The 15,518-nt window shown below is 47.4% G+C and overlaps 2 protein-coding genes across 8 annotated transcripts in view; one reads left to right on the top strand and one right to left on the bottom strand.

Moving 5' to 3' along the window:
* The window catches only part of CUL4B (cullin 4B), a 74,401-nt gene extending 74,078 nt beyond the window's left edge, over nucleotides 1-323 (bottom strand). For 2 of the 6 annotated variants that reach the window (XR_013624595.1, XM_078784712.1), the window contains exon 1: nucleotides 3-268. Coding sequence is in view for 4 of the 6 variants with exons in the window: in XM_078784712.1 (XP_078640838.1) it covers nucleotides 3-131 (129 nt within the window). In the remaining 2 variants the exon portion in view is untranslated. Of the gene's footprint in view, nucleotides 1-2 lie in introns of all 6 variants that reach the window. The other 4 variants (XM_078784711.1, XM_078784705.1, XM_078784707.1 and 1 more) reach the window with 4 other exon arrangements.
* Nucleotides 324-681: 358 nt separating this feature from the next.
* Nucleotides 682-15,518, top strand: part of LOC137435078 (uncharacterized) — a 96,898-nt gene continuing 82,061 nt past the window's right edge. For both annotated transcript variants that reach the window (XM_078784696.1, XM_078784697.1), the window contains exon 1: nucleotides 682-961. In XM_078784696.1, the coding sequence (XP_078640822.1) occupies nucleotides 916-961 (46 nt within the window). In that variant the 5' untranslated portion in view covers nucleotides 682-915. The remainder of the gene's footprint in view (nucleotides 962-15,518) is intronic.

Genomic DNA, 15,518 nt, shown 5'->3' with positions numbered 1-15,518 from the left:
ACCCCTGTGGAGCTGTCCTGGGTATCAGCGAGGCGCCCGTCCAGATTGGCCGCCTGAACGAGCCGGCTGCGCTTGCGGCTCGGGCACACTGGGCTGCCCGGCGGAGAGGCGGCACAGCGCGGCCGCAGCATCAACGGCGACGGATCGCCGGAGGCGAGGCTGAGGTAAACAGACCTGGAAATGAATACAAAATGAAGGAACCTGTGAAGCAAAGAAACGAGCCGCAAGGAAATTGACGTGCCTGCCGGACCGGGAAGATGGCGCCGGAAGTACCACGAATGTTCCGGTTCCGGGGCCTGCTTTCCGTCCTGCCCACTGATGGTCCTTCCGCTGCTTCATCAGGATGAAGATTACAGAATTTACTATTCATTAAAATTAAATTCCGATCATCAACCAAATTGAGCACATAATGACAGCTTGCACGTTATATATAAATAATCACGGTAAAATAATCAACATTTTTACTCATTTAAAACAACACTTTCACTTCTACCGGAAGTCATTTTCATTACCCAGGGCACATTTAATATATAAACGCATTTCTCTGAAATATTTTCAAATTACAAATGTAATTTGTCACTACATTTATATTAGCTGGACATTTTAAACAATGGTAATTTATTTCTAAAAAGTTAGACTATTCGGAAACAAGGCCGGAAGAAGAACGCGGCGTCGGTCGCCAGAAATGTGGAAGAGGAAACCTGATGAACACGTGATACGTGATTGGTTAATATCTGTTGACTCGTGACAGGTAGTGGTGTCGGCAACTTCGCTGTCGCATTTCTTTTTTCCTTCACGATTTATTTCCTGTTCATTTAAAGGTCATTTCCCCGCATCGTGTTAATTCCTCTTGAGATCGCTTGGTCGTCGTTATAGATCTCCTTTAGTTGATCTCTTTAATCCACCAAAGGCACCATGCGGGGAGCCTCGGCTTCGCTTCTCCTGGTGCTTTGCGCAGCTGGTACGTCCGAGTGACTGAGTAACGTCCTCACGAACTCGGTCTCTGCTCTGTCACCATTATTTATTTGTTTTAATTATTCATTTGTTTTAACTTTGACCTTCATGATCTGTTTAAAAAAAAAAATGCAAATTTGATTCATTTTCTGTTTGCAGTTGACAGTTGTTGAGCAACCAGAATCTTTCTGGGAGTTTGGGGGCGTGGGTGGGGAAAGACTTTGTAGACTGTAGACTATTTGTAGACTTTGCAGTTGCTGTACTTTGGTCAAGTTGAATGACATCATGGCCTCCCTTCCCTCCCCTCCCCCTCCCCCCTCCCCCCCCCCCCCCCCAATCAAGTTTCGCTATTGTCCTCTGATACCCGCCCCGCCCCCACATCAGGTTTTGCTCCTGCCCCCATCAGGTTTTGCTCCTGACTCACCCCCCCCCCCCCCCACCCCCTCCCCTCTTCATCAAGTTTTTCTCTTGCCCCCTGACGCCTCCCCACATCAAGTTTCGCTCCTGACTCACACCCCCCCCCCCCTCCCCTCCCCATCAAGTTTTTCTCCTGCCCCCTGACCCCTCCGCACATTATGTTTTGCTCCTGACTCACCTCCTCCCCTCCCCATGAAGTTCCGCCTCCACCACATTTCACCCCCTCCCTGGAATCTCCAAATGTAAACCATTTGACGAGGTGTAGCAGTGCGGCGACTTTAACAAAATTGTACAATTCGCTCTATTAAGAATCAAATTGCTGTCTGAGCAGAAGGTTTAATTAAATAATATTTAACTGATGCTCTTGGGGTGTTTATTGCTTGACTTTACGAAGTGCTGTCAAAAGCCGGTGTGAAATGCGAGTTTGTTTTCTTGTGGTGCTACAAAATGGAGGTTAATCTGATGATTTGATCACAAGGCTTTGAACGTGAGCCACAAGCCTTGCTGTTGGCAGCCATAGATATGCAAAGAGGAAGAGTATGAGTGGAACTGTAGATTGGTAGTTGCTGGGAAAGCACTGGCAAAAATCTCCCAGGTGGAAAACATTCTGATAGCCATCACTTTGGGTTTTTCACTTCCTCTTTATTTTTTCTTTTTTTTTCTTTTTTGTACTGTCTGTGCTTGTTATTGAAGAAACTGCACCCAATGTGTGGGTTGTGTTGCACAACTTGAAAAAACAGATACAGTATAGCTTTATGTCTTGGAACGGACTATTGGTGCAATCGAGAGCGATTGTTTTAAAGTAACCATCTTACTTGTGCAAAAAAAAAAAAAACAAGAAAAAAAAAAAACTTTCGGCAACTTAAAATGTACCCACCCAGGAACCTCTTATTTTGCACATTTCCTGATTTTTCTACCAATGGTGGTTATCTTTGTTTTGGTTGGGGGGGGGGGGGGGTGGAGTGATATGTCAGGGGTGAATTTATTTTTATTGTTACAACAATGCCTTGTGCATTTTTGATGTTTGTAGATTTCGAATTTTTTTTATTTTTTATTTTTATGGATAAAGTGTGTGTGGTGTGTGTATAAAATGTGAATGCATTATCTTATGACCAGATACAAGTGATGTAAGCCATGTATGGTTCCGGTGATTGATTTGTTAGTGAGGTGATGGCACTAAAGGGGAAGAGGGTAGGGTGGAGTAGTGGCAGTATGTTGCAAGAGTCACTACTGGTAGGACTGATAAAGGGGGCGATGGAATTATACCTTAGGCGGGAGAGAGGATCAAAGCCAAAGGAAAAAATGGTTGCCATACACCATCACTCGCACCAAGAGAGGCAGTGGCATACCAGACAAGACTTGCCCACCCGGTGGAGAAGAGTCTGCATGGCTAGACGTTGTCTGGAGTGCAAGCCTTTTGCAAAGCGTCGTTGGCATCTCTGGCCAGATTGTAAGACCATCCTGCGTCGTGCCTCCCGCCGTTTCACTACAAGGAAGACCATACACACCTACCCCCCACAGTTCCATCAACTCACCTGTGTCCCTCCCTGCCCATGTAAGAATGAACTAACAATAGCTGTCAAAACCATTACAGGTTCAGCGTGCCATTTGAGGTTATCTGCAACATTTTTCTTCTTCTTACTGTACCCCATTCCCATTATTATTAAACCTGTGCCTTTTAAAATGGCTTCTGTGCATCTTGAGCTATGGGATAATTCTCCAATATAATCAAATTACCCCCAGAACTTTGCGTCCCCCGTCCCCCCCTGAAACTACCACACCAAGTTAATAAATCCTCATCGTGACTGCGAGCCTGTCATGTGTGCAGAATGCCTCCGCTTGGCATCTTGGAAGTCTTGTATTACCTGTTTAGGAGACCGAGTCTGATATATGATATGCTAGCAAGAGTACCCGGTGTTGTCGGGTGAGGGGCGGAGGCTGGAGAGGGAGGGTTGATGAAGGGAGTGGGGTGAGTGGAAGGGGGTGGGGTGGGGAAGGGAGTGGGAGGGAAACTATATACTACATATACATCCTTTTTTTTGGGGGGGGGGGGGCTTTGACAGGCTCCTCCGTTTTTGGGGAGGGTGGAAGGGAAGGAGGAAAAATTTACCTGTGCAAAGAGTGCTTTAACCACGGTGTTGCCCAGGTAAAAAAGGAAATTGTAATACCCTCTGCCACCATCACGGGATGGCGCTACACCTTACACATTTGCATAGAGAATTGACGCCCCTCCCCCGATCTTACACACTCGCACATAAGGCCGCGGCCACAAAGCCTATGTTAACCCCCCCCCCCCCCCCCCCCAGCCAAAGTTGTATTTGTACCCCGAGTTAAGTATAAAAGCGTTTATTGCTGGAGTACCCGGCATTGCTCAAGAGAAAAAAAACATGAACATATTTGAAATGAGGGCAAATATAATGGAAAAGCATTTACATCCAAATCAGAATCCATCACAAATGTCAAATCATCATTTCACCTTTTCGTTGAATATATGCTGGTGAATGTGCCGTTCATCATTTTTCTGAGTTTAGTATGATGACTTTCAGGAAGAAGACCTTTTACCCTCCCCCCCACCCCCCTTCTTATGCCTCCTCCCCCCTTCTCATGCCTGCTCCCCCAAGCCCTCTCCCTCCCACAGATCTCCCGATGTCCCTGTTCTCTACTGTTGTACTTGTGTGTTTCCCTCTCTCTCCCCATCTTATCTCCCGCACCCTTTATCATATGTTTTATTTGTCGGTTTTTTTTTTTTTGTGATTAATGTTAGCTTTTTACACGAGCCTCGATCTTGTCTACAAAAAAAAAAGGAAGCTTTACTACTAACTTCGTACACTTCTGGAATTGTTTGATTTTTTTTTTTTTTTTGTGTTCAAATGTTTGTGTTTTGTATTTATTTCTGTGAATGTGTACTTGTATATAATTATAAGTGTCATTAATCCAAAAGGCTTCGGCACTATAGAGATTGTTTTTTTTTAATCCAAAAAAACGAACTTTTTCTTTTTCAAATATATTGTTGCGGATATGGGATTTGCATCCACGCATATCCGCTTGTAAATATTCCCCTATTTCCTCAATACTTCCCAACTATCCCCAATCCCCCATTCCCTAGTCCCATTTTCTGTAAACAACACTCTGTAGACCCGACCTCCCCCTATTTCCCCCATTAAATGTCGCACCCAGGTTCACCGCATCTCATGTAAGACAACTATAGGACATCTTGCTAGTTATTCTTAGTCTATGTCAGTTAAGGATTCGTTTCCATTAATTCTGACCCTTCGTTGCACCAGAATGTGATTGTATGGCACCGTTAGGAAGTTTAGGACCTCCCAATACCTCCCCGCAGCTCTTCCTCACGGTTCAGCAACAACAACAACAACAACAACAGCAACGGCGGCGGCGTGCACAGGGAGTGCGCGTCCTCACTCCGGCTTGGTTGGGAGGGCACGAGGCCTTCCCAACGAGCCGCCATCGAACATGTGCTCGACGGGGTTACCAAATAGGGGCTCCCTGTCAGCTCCTCGTCAAGGGCGGAGCCCGGTAACCCCCGCACCCAATGGAAGCGGCGGACCGGCCCCAGGGGGGCGGAGCCAACCAGCCGAGGGCGTGCGACTCCCTGCTGAGCATGCGCAGGAAGAGGGAGGTGACGTCAGATGCGCGCTGAGCTTGGAGCAAGCAAGACGTACCCCCCGAGCGCTGTGAGGCCTCCCCGCATCTCTGGACTGGACCGTGCTTTATCCTGTCCCCGAGCCAAGGTGCACCTTGTGCTATCGACTACCTGTCCCTTCCTGCCATCAATCCCTGTGTAAGTCAGCCTTGTTCCGTTTGTCTGTGGTCTGTCTGGGATAAGATAAGACTGTAATTAAGTGCCCATCTCTTCTGTGTCTTTACCTCACTACCGTGTAATCTACCCCCTTTTCTCCACCACTGTAATTATACCCTCCTCCGGAGGTCTTGAGAACTGTACCCTTGCGTCGTTTCATCTATCCCAATCGTTGTGTCCTTTCCATCATTGATTTAGCATAGCGCGATTTGGTCAACGTCTGGGTGGAATCGGGTCTAGTCGGGGAATAACTGTTCGGTCGCGGTCATACCAAACGCTCGGTCAAAAATAACATCCAAACCGCGTCCGTAACAATTGGTGTCGAGGAGTGAGATTCGAGGCCAGAACCAAATTTTTTTTTAAAAACATCTAGGAAAAAATTTGGTCAAAATTATAAAGACACCGAAATTTGATTTTGTTTTACAAAAACCCGAATTTTGAAAGTCGCGCTATGGGAGATCAAGACGGCTGGGTTCCGGTAGAGGAGAGTGAGGCAGGGTCGATCCAGGACCAAATTGAGGGACATGAGGAGAGCGAAGCAGTGAGGGCGGCAGGTTCGCAAAATGGCGTCCTCGCGCACGAGGTTACGGGCGCGCAAAATGGCACCTCGCAGATGGCTACGGCGGCCGCGCCCACTGCACAAGTGGGAGGGATTGACATGCAGGCCCTCATTGCGCAGCTACAGGCAGCTGTACAGATGAGTATGGGGAGCCAAATTGAGCGACTGGGTGAGCGATTGGAGGGCCAAATGGGGGTAATGAGGGACGAAGCGAGGGGTACCGGTGAGGGATTAGACAAGAAATTTGAGGGATTAGACAAGAAATTTGAGGGGTTAGACAATGGGATAGAAGGGGTGAAACATGGGTTAATGGGGGTAGAAAACAGAATGGCCGCTCAAGAGAATCAAATAGAAGGGGTGAAACATGGGTTAACGGGGGTAGAAAACAGAATGGCCGCTCAAGAGAATCAAATGGAAGGGATGAAAGAGGGGTTAGAGGGGTTAGAAAACAGTATGGAAGGCAAATTGAGGGACCAAGCGGAAAGGGAAGTTAAAAAAATGGGGCAGCAGATAGAGGGGGTCAGAATGGGGGTAGAAACTAAATTGGATGCTCACAGGGAGGAAATGGAGCAGATGAGGGTGGCATCTGGGCAGGAGATGCAAGTGATGGGAGAGGAGATCAGAAGAGGTGTGAGTGAGGAGGTCGGAGGAGGTGAGGCACTGTAAGGAGCGCATGGAGAAGGAGGTGAGAAAGGGGACTGTAAAATTGCAAGGTGGTATAGAGGAGTTGACGCTGGGAGTAGAACAACTGACAGTGGGACAAAAGGAGTTGGGGGACCAGGTAAAGAAGAACACAGCGGTAATAGAGGGTTTAAAATCGACACAGGAGATGAAAAAGGACGTAGGGGTAATTAAAAGAGTGTCAGACGGTACATGAGGACCTGACGAGGAAAATGAACAAGGTGGTAGAGATGATGGAGGTTAAAGAGCGGGAGGTGCGGGAGCACATAGAAAAAAATAAGGTGGAGTTAGAGGAAGAACTTAAGGGGGCGCACGAGGAGATGAAGGAGGTTAAGCAGAAATTAGAAGAAGTGGAAGAAGGGGTGAGCGAAATTAAGAAGCGACGGAGAGAGGATAAGAAAGAGATCAAAGAGGAAGTGAAAGAATTGGTCCAAAGTCTGTGTTCGGATCGTGATGATGTGCTCATTAACCGGATGAGGGATTCGCAGGTGATGGAGGAGAAGCGAAGAGAAAGAGGACCCGGTGTAAGTGGTGACCAATATGGTCGTGTGTATGATGCGCCAGGTGATTTAATAAGCTTGGGGGTCGAGATAGACCCGGGTGTTCGTGAGAGGCCGTTGGTGAAGTGTACGACAGGTCTGGTGTGCGAAAAAGGAGGTGTGCGAGAAAGTCCGACTCTGGGGTGCATGGGGAAAGAGTGCGCTGTCAAAAGTAAGGAAGAGTGTACACCTGTGGTGAGTGTTACAGAGGGTGTAACGGGAGAGTGTGTGCGAGAAAGGTGTGTAACGGACGGGTGCATGAGGAAAGAGTGCGCTGTCGAGAGTAAGGGTGAGTGCGCTGTCAAGAGTGGAGGTGAGAGTACTAAGAATAACACGGAGCGTGAGTTGGTTGTGACAGGTGAGAAAGGAAGCACACCTGGAATGGTAGAGCGTGTGTGGGAATGCACGCTGGAATTGGTAGTGAGGCACGTGGTTGGGTGTGCGAGTGAGAGCACACCGGTGATCGTCACAGAGGAGGTGATCGAGGAGGGGGCACGAAGAGGTGTGTTGGTGAGGTGTGCGAGCGAATGTGTGCCAAGGTGTTCGGTGGTCAGGTGTGTGACCAAGTCTGTGAGTGGAATGAGTGTACCTGGGTGTGTAAGAGAAGGTGCAATGACCAAGAGCAGGGAAACGGCTGGATGTATGAGCAAGAAAGAGGTAGCGTATGCGTGTAAGCATGCAGGTGAGGCATCGACGGTAACCGGGTTAGCGGTTAGAGCGACTTATAGCCGAATCGGGCCCTCGGTGCGTGCCGGGCTTCGCGTGCCACGAGAACCAGCGGGGATCCGAGCCACGGCGGGTTCGGAAGGACCGCCGTACGCGATCCACGCTGGGCCTCGCTTTGAACGGCCGCGTCCGTGCTCCACTAGGCGGAGCGGGCAGCCCGATAGGAAGGGTCGTCATGGCGACCACTTTTTGTTGAGGCATTCCGGCAGGTCGAGATCGGGCCATGGGATGGCTCCGTGCCGAGATGGTGTGTGGGACCTCGGCCCGGGTAAACCTCCTTCCCTGCACCGAATGTGGGACGTATCCAGCCGCTGGCACCAAACAACCCGCATTCATAGCTTGGCTATACGAAGCCGAGCTTTAGAAGTGAATTGGCGCACCGAGAGGCATTAGTAAGTAGACTGTAATGACGAGGATAGTGTTTTGGCCCCGAAATTAGAAAAACAAAATTTGATGATTGGCAAAGGATTGGCAATGATTGGCAGATGATGGGTAGTGATTGGCAAATTTTTGATTTGTTGAAATTTGATGTGCAAAATTGGTAGTGGGAGATGCCCGATGTGGTGGGATGGCAACTCTGTCATCCCTCACCAACTGGGGGCAGATGCGCTATAGATTATGGGGTGTATGGCAGTGAAAACTAGCCCGGGTGGGTTAGGATATTGTGTGCAGGGATCTAGCGAAGATGACATTAGGTAACGTTAAGGTTAGTTAGTGACAAGGATATCTGTAGAGGGGACGCAGGTAGATTAGAGCGGATGATAATGACGAGGGAGCGCAATAGTTTAAAGGGACGACTGGGAAGCGCAAGTTTCAGAGGGGAGTAGTTAGATGAGATGATGCTGTGTGAGAACTGGACAGGTGTGTGGAGCAGTGTATGAGTAGTGAGTGTTGTGGATCAGCGCGAATGCGCTTGGGGGAGAGAAGGGTGCAGGCGGCACCAAGTATGAGAGCACAGGTGTGTGGAATATATGGAGCAGAGAATGAGTGGTGTGGAGAGAGTTGGAGTAAGTGGTACGGAGTGGTGTGCATGGTGCTCCATTCCTCATCCCTCAGATCGGCAGTCTGCAGCCTCCTCACTCTCTGCAGACCTGGACAAAATCACAGACTGGGCAAACAAGTGGGACATGTCTTTCAATCCTGACAAGTCTCACACTCTTACGATGTCTCTCTGAAAAGACCTACTGGACAACCCTCCCATCCACTTTCTGAATAATCCTCTCCAAGAAGTTCTGTCACTCAAGCTTTTGGGTCTCACTATCTGCCATGATCTTTCCTGGGAAAAACCACATTTCAAATCTGGCCTCCAAAGCCAGTCGCCGACTGGGCATCCTCCGTCGTGCGAAGTCCTTCCTTGGCACACCTGAGCTCCTCACCACATACAAGGCTTTCATCCGCAGCTCAATGAAATACTGCTCTCCCCTCTGGGCTGGTGCTCCTGCCTCACACCTAGCTCGTCTTCACGCTGTTGAAACCAAAGCGTTCAGAATCATTGGAATCTCCCGCGATGAAGCTAACTCCGAGGGCCTTTCACTCACTCACCGCAGGCAGGTTGGTGGTATTTCCGTCTTCTACCGACTCCTCTTCGGCCTTTCCCCCCCAGCTCTCTCTCTGGGCTCTGTCCCCCAAATATTCCTGCAGGTCGCACAAGATCTGCCTGCAACCCTCTTATGGTTAAACTGCCAAAATAAAGACTCTCTGCTCACCTTCACTCCTTCATTCCTCTTTTCTCCCGCCTCTGGAACAAACTCCCTCACTCTCTTCAATCCCACTCCTCCCTCCAGGTCTTTAAAACAGCTGTTCACCACCATCTCTTATCTTCCCCCATCCAAAACCTTGATCTTTTCTACCCCCGCTAATTTCACCCCAAATCCACTTTTTTGAAATACCAACTTCTTTCCTGGAAGTCCTTGGTGTCCTTGTGTTTTATACATCTCCCACCCCCTCCTTTCCACGCCTCCTCCTGCCAAGCCCTCTCCCTCGCACACATCTCCCGATGTCCCTGCTCTCAAATGTTGTGTGCTTCCCCCTCTGTCCCCATCTTGTCTACCGCTCCCTCTTTTTATTTATTTTGTTTGTCTGTTTGATTTGTTTGTGTGATAAATGTTAGCTCTTTCACGAGCCTCGATTCTGTATAAAAACCACCTTTAGAGGCCATTTTTCCCCGCAAGCGGGGGTTGGCCTTTTTCGGGAACTGTGGTTGTTGTTGTTTTTCGGTCCCCTTTTTGAAGCAATGTTTTACGGCCGGATGCCCTTCCTGATGCCAACCCTTTTTGCCGCCTTTTAACGACAAGTAGGGAATTACCAGTGAACTGGTACTCAATTTGCCGACCTCGGAAGGAATGACAGGCTGAGTCAACCCCCCTGGCGTTAATTCAGCGATTGACCGGGATTCGAACCCAGGATCCTAGGATCCTAAGCCGGTACCCTAGCCGCTAGCCCAACACCAGGGTAGTGGGAGATGATGTGATGTATACACATCGTATACATACACATTGTATACACATACACATTCATCGATTCTGTATACAAAGAAAAAAAAAAAATTGACCTCATGGATCCAGAGTGAATGTTTGAACCACAACACTACTGAGTCTGATAAATTATTCTTTTAGTTCAGATGTTGATGTCAAAATGAAGATCTATGGTGATGGTGGTGGGGGTGGTAGGGAGAGGCATGTTAGCACATCTGCATTTAACCAGACGTTTTGTCAGATATGAACACCCTTCCACTTCTTACTTCCTACTTCTTTGCCAGAGACCAAGCTTGGTATCAGCTGTGTCAGAGAAGGAATACAAAGAAGTGAATTGTTCTTTTTCCCCAGTAAATAAACTGATATAGCACAAGGATATGACCCTCTGCCCCAAAGTTGTGGCATCTGTGCTCACACCAGACATGCAAGAGTTTGTTGTATTTTATGTTCTATTATTAGCCCCCCATTGGACTTGGAATTGGGTCTTGTCCATTCGTCCGTCCGTTTGTGCATCTGCAACCATATTTTGTAAATTTATGGACCAATTTTGTTCATACTTAGCACAAAGACAATATATGATGGTATACATATGCGCATCATTTTGTTTCGCGATGCGATCAAAGATGGTCGACTCGTGGCCATTTTGTTACTTAAACGTGTCCCCAACCATTTATTGAATGTGCATGGTCTGATTTTGTTCAAACTCTGCACAAACACAGTACACGATGGCATGCACGTGCATCTCACTTTGTTTTGCGATCTGATCAAAGATGGCCGACAGGTAGACTGGTGGCCATTTTAGTTGTAAAATCCCCGATATTGAACACGTCCGCAACCATTTTTCGGACATGCATTTGCCGATGTTGTTCAAACTTTGCACACAGATAATGAATGATGGCTTACATATGCACGTCATTTTTTCTGAGATGAGATACTGTCGTAGCCCAAAATATTGGCATCCTTGCACTTTTTTCAAATAATGCACCATTTCTTCCTGAAGATTGTTGTAATTAAAAAATATTTTGGTATCCACATATGTATTTCTTTGATTTGCAGTGGAACAAAACAAAAAAAGCTGAAAAAATTACGAAATCTTACCTTATTCCACACAGAAATCCTAAAATGGCCCGGACAACATTATTGGCACCTTTTAGAAGTTGTTAGAAATAATTAGATTTCAAGCAGATGATTCTCCTTTACTTTGGAATTGAACTCACCTCTGGTGAGTTGCAAGTGCCTGCAATATCAAAATCACTCATTCAACCAGTTTGAATAGAACAAGGCTAACCCCCGCTCTAGCAGGGAAAATGGCCTTAAAATGCATGTTGTTGTTTTAACCAGTTTAAATAGATAAAAGGAGTCGTTCTGCTGTTTTGTGTCGCTGTGTGTACCACAATGAGCATGGAGAAAAGTAAGGAACCAAAGAATTGTCTGCGGAGGTCAGACACAGGATTGTAGCCAAGCATGGACATTGGACAATCTTAAGGCTTCAAGTCCAACTCCAGAGACCTTGATGTTCCTGTGTCCACCATATGCAATGTTTTCAGCAAGTTTAAGGCCCATGGCACTGCAGCTAACCTCCCTGGATGTGGCCATAAGAGAAAACTTAACTGAATGGAAGATTGCAGCGAAGGATTGTTCAAATGGTGGAGAAAGCATGATCAACTGCCCAACAGATTCATGCTGACCTTCAGACACAAGGTACGACAGTTTCAACTCGCACCGTCCATTCCTAACTCTATGAAAGAGGGTTATATGGTAGGAGACCCAGGAGGACCCCACTGCTGAGAGAAAGACAGAAGAAAGCCTGACTGGAGTTTTCCAAAACGCACCTGAACCAGCTAAAATCCTTCTTGGAGAATGTCCTGTGGACAGATGAGACCAAATTAGAGCTTTTTGGTAAAGCACATCTCTGTTTACAGAAAACAAAATGAAGCCTTCAAAGAAAAGGACACCTTGCCTACAATCAAACATGGAGGAGGTTCAGTGAGGTTTTGGGGTTGCTGTGCTGCCTCTGGCACTGGGTGTCTTGAATGTCTGCATGGCATCATGAAATCAGGAGATCACCAAGGCATTTTGGAGCACAATGTTCAACCCAGTGTCAGAAGGCTGGGTCTCTGTGAAGGTCATGGTTCTTGCAGCAGGACAATGACCCCAAACACACTTCAAAAAGCACCCAGGAATGTTCAAGACAAAATGCTGGACCGTTCTGAAGTGGCCAGCAATGAGTCCAGATCTAAATTCCATTGAACACCTGTGGGGAGATCTGAATGCAGCAGTTGGGAGAAGGCACCATTCAAATCTGTGAGAACTAGAGCAGTTTGCACAAGAAGAGTGGGCCAAACTGCCAGTAGAGAGGTGTAGGAAGCTCACTCATGGCTTTCGGAAGCGCTTGACTGGAGTTATTTTGTCCAAAGGCTGTGCTACCAAATATTAAGTTGAGGGTGTCAATAATTTTGTCAATGCCATTTCTTTTTATTTTCTGATTTAAAAGGATATATTAAGTGTTTTTGTTTTTTGTATACAAAATCAAGGCTCGTGCAAGAGCTAACACATTGAACACACATACACATAAAACATAAAATGAAGGGATCCGGAGACAAGAGGGGGAGGGGGAGGAAAGCACACAAGCACATCAACAGTAGAGAACAGGGACGTCGGTAGATCTGTGGAAGGGGGAGGGCTGGGGAGGAGGAAGGGTGTACACTGGATAAAGCAAATGAACACTACTAGGACTTTCACTACGAGGAATCTCAAGAAAGAAATTGGGGATTGAAAGAGGTGGATTTGGGGTGTTTTAACAGGGGTAGAAAAGATCAAGGTTTTGAATGGGGGAAGACAAGAGATGGTGGTGAACAGCTGTTTTAAAGACCTGGAGGGAGGAGAGGGATTGAAGAGAGTGTGGGAGTTTGTTTCAGAGGTGGAAAAAAGAGGAATGAAAGGGTGAAGGTGAGCAGACAATCTTGACTTTGGCAGTTTCACCAGAAGAGGGTTGCTGGCAGATCTTGTGCATTCTGCAGGAATATTTGTTGGACAGAGCACAGACAGAGCAGGGGGAGCAAGGCCGGAGAGGAGTCGGTAGAAGACAGAAAGACCACTTGCCTGACTGCGGTGAGAGCAGAAAGGCCCTCAGAATCTGCTTCATCGCGGGAGATTCCAATGATTCTGAATGCTTTGGTTTCAACCGCATGAAGCCGAGCTAGGTGTAGGGGAGAAGCAGTATTCCATTCAGCTGCGGATGAAAGCTTTGTATGTGGTGAGGAGCTCAGAAGTGCCCAGAAAGGACGTTGCACGATGGAGGATGCCCAGTCGGCGACTGGCTTTTGAGGCCAGCTTGGAAATGTGGTTTTCCCAGGAAAGATCATGGCAGGTAGTAGACCCAAAAGCTTGAGTGACAGAACTTCTTCAAGAGGATTGTTCAGAAAGTAGATGGGAGGGTTGTCCAGACAGTTTTTTCGAAGAGACAAAGTGAGAGTGTGAGATTTGTCAGGATTGAAAGACACGTTCCACTTGTTTGACCCATTTGTGATATTGTCCAGGTCTGCAGAGAGTGAAGAGGCTGCTGCCTGCCAATCTGAGGGTTGAGACATGGAGCGGCATAGAGTGGAGTCATCAGCAAAGAGATAGAGAGGATTTTCCAGAGAGTCAGAGAGATCATTAATGAAGACCAGAAAAAGCACAGGGCCCAGAACACTGCCTTGAACTCTAGCCTGAACAGGAAAGGGAGTTGAGAGAATTCCATTCAGGGCCACACATTGATTGCGACCAGTGAGGAAGTCCGCAAGCCATGTGTGGAGGTTTCCATGGATACCATAAGAAGAGTGTTTGGTGGGCAGGGCGGGGTGCCAGACCGTATCGAAGGTGCGTGATATGTCAAGGGAGACGGCTCAGATTTCCTGTTTGGCATTGAGAACTCCATCCATGGTTGAGACAGCAGAAGCAGCATGTCCAGAGTAGAATGACCTAGTCTGAATCCATAAAATTCAAAAGATTTCAGAAAAAATTCAGAAATTCAGAAAGATTCAGAAGTTCTGAATCAAAAACAAAGGTTCTGTCATATTAACAGTGAATTAAAGAATTGTGGAGACCAAATACTTTCGTCAATTTCAACTTATTTTTTGAGAAAATTGTGGGGTTTTTTAAAGAAAGTGCAAGGGTGCCAATATTTTTGGCGAAGACTGTACAATATGGCTGACGGCCAGCCATTTTGTACTTAAACTTTTTCCCAAGCATTTCTTAACATTCATGGACCAATTTTCTTCAAACTTGGCACAAAGACAATACATGAGAATACATATTCAGAAGATTTTGTTTTGTAATCCATCCAAAGATGGCGGACCGACGGCCTTTTAACTCCGTACAGCAAAATTGCTAAAACCACGGGAACGATGACTTTGTTTTTCTTCTTGTTTTATAATATGGTGTTTTTGCCAAATTATTGTTATTTCTTATTGGTAGTGATATGTAGAGCAGATAGATCTGAATAGGTAACGTGCTTCGTCTGTCGTGGTAAGGAAAACTACCTGTAATAAGTTCATGTGTTGGCGTTTTGTCGGTTAAGGAATATGCTTGTGAACCTACCAGGAGGTTCGTGTGTTAAGTCGAGTTAGGGATTAAAGAGTAGCGCCCCTGTGTGTCTGCACCTGGTTAGCCAAACCTTTGTCCCTTTTGGCACCGCAACCACATAGACATTCCGACAGGTCCTTATTGCAACACTAAGTAACGCCCTTCCCTGACATGACTGTGAAAGAGAACCGGCAAAAGGAAACCAGGCCAGGACACCGCCGCATGGCTGCCACCATTTACACCTCCGGCGGGCCTATCCACCTCGAGTACCACGTGCTTTGACGACACCACAGGCCTGCGATTCGGTGGAGGCCACTGATTGGGTGGCGCGCCAAGGCTGACGTGACCGCCGCGGAGTGATACGAGGGGCGGCAGGACTTTTGGTGGAGTGAGTTGGTTGGTTGGCAGTTGGTTCAGAGGATTTGGTGCGCAGCAGTTGATGCAGAGCAATTGCGCGGCAGTTGGTTCAGAGCAGTTACGTCTGGCAGTGGGTCTTGTGCCGAGTGAGTCTTGAAGAGTTGGTTCGAGTTGTTGGTTAGAGAGAGAGAGAGGGGAGAGGAGAGGAGAGGAGAGGAGAGGAGAGGAGAGGAGAGCAGAGCAGAGGAGAGTGCGTTGGTTGGAAAGAGAGAGGAGACTCGCTATTAGGGACTCTTCTTCGTCTTGCGCAGCCCGAGTTGAGTCATAGCCCAAGTGGAGTTAGCTTGCTTTTTGACCTCGCTTGGAGCCGCTGGCCTGCGTTGGACGCGCGGTGCTTTTCCTGCTGTGGGACCTCGTGGTGCTGGGAG

This window comes from Myxine glutinosa, chromosome 9 (assembly GCF_964187855.1).
Source record: "Myxine glutinosa chromosome 9, kmMyxGlut1.1, whole genome shotgun sequence".
Classification (NCBI taxonomy): Eukaryota; Metazoa; Chordata; class Myxini; order Myxiniformes; family Myxinidae; genus Myxine; species Myxine glutinosa.
This window is presented reverse-complemented; position numbering and strand designations above follow the sequence as displayed.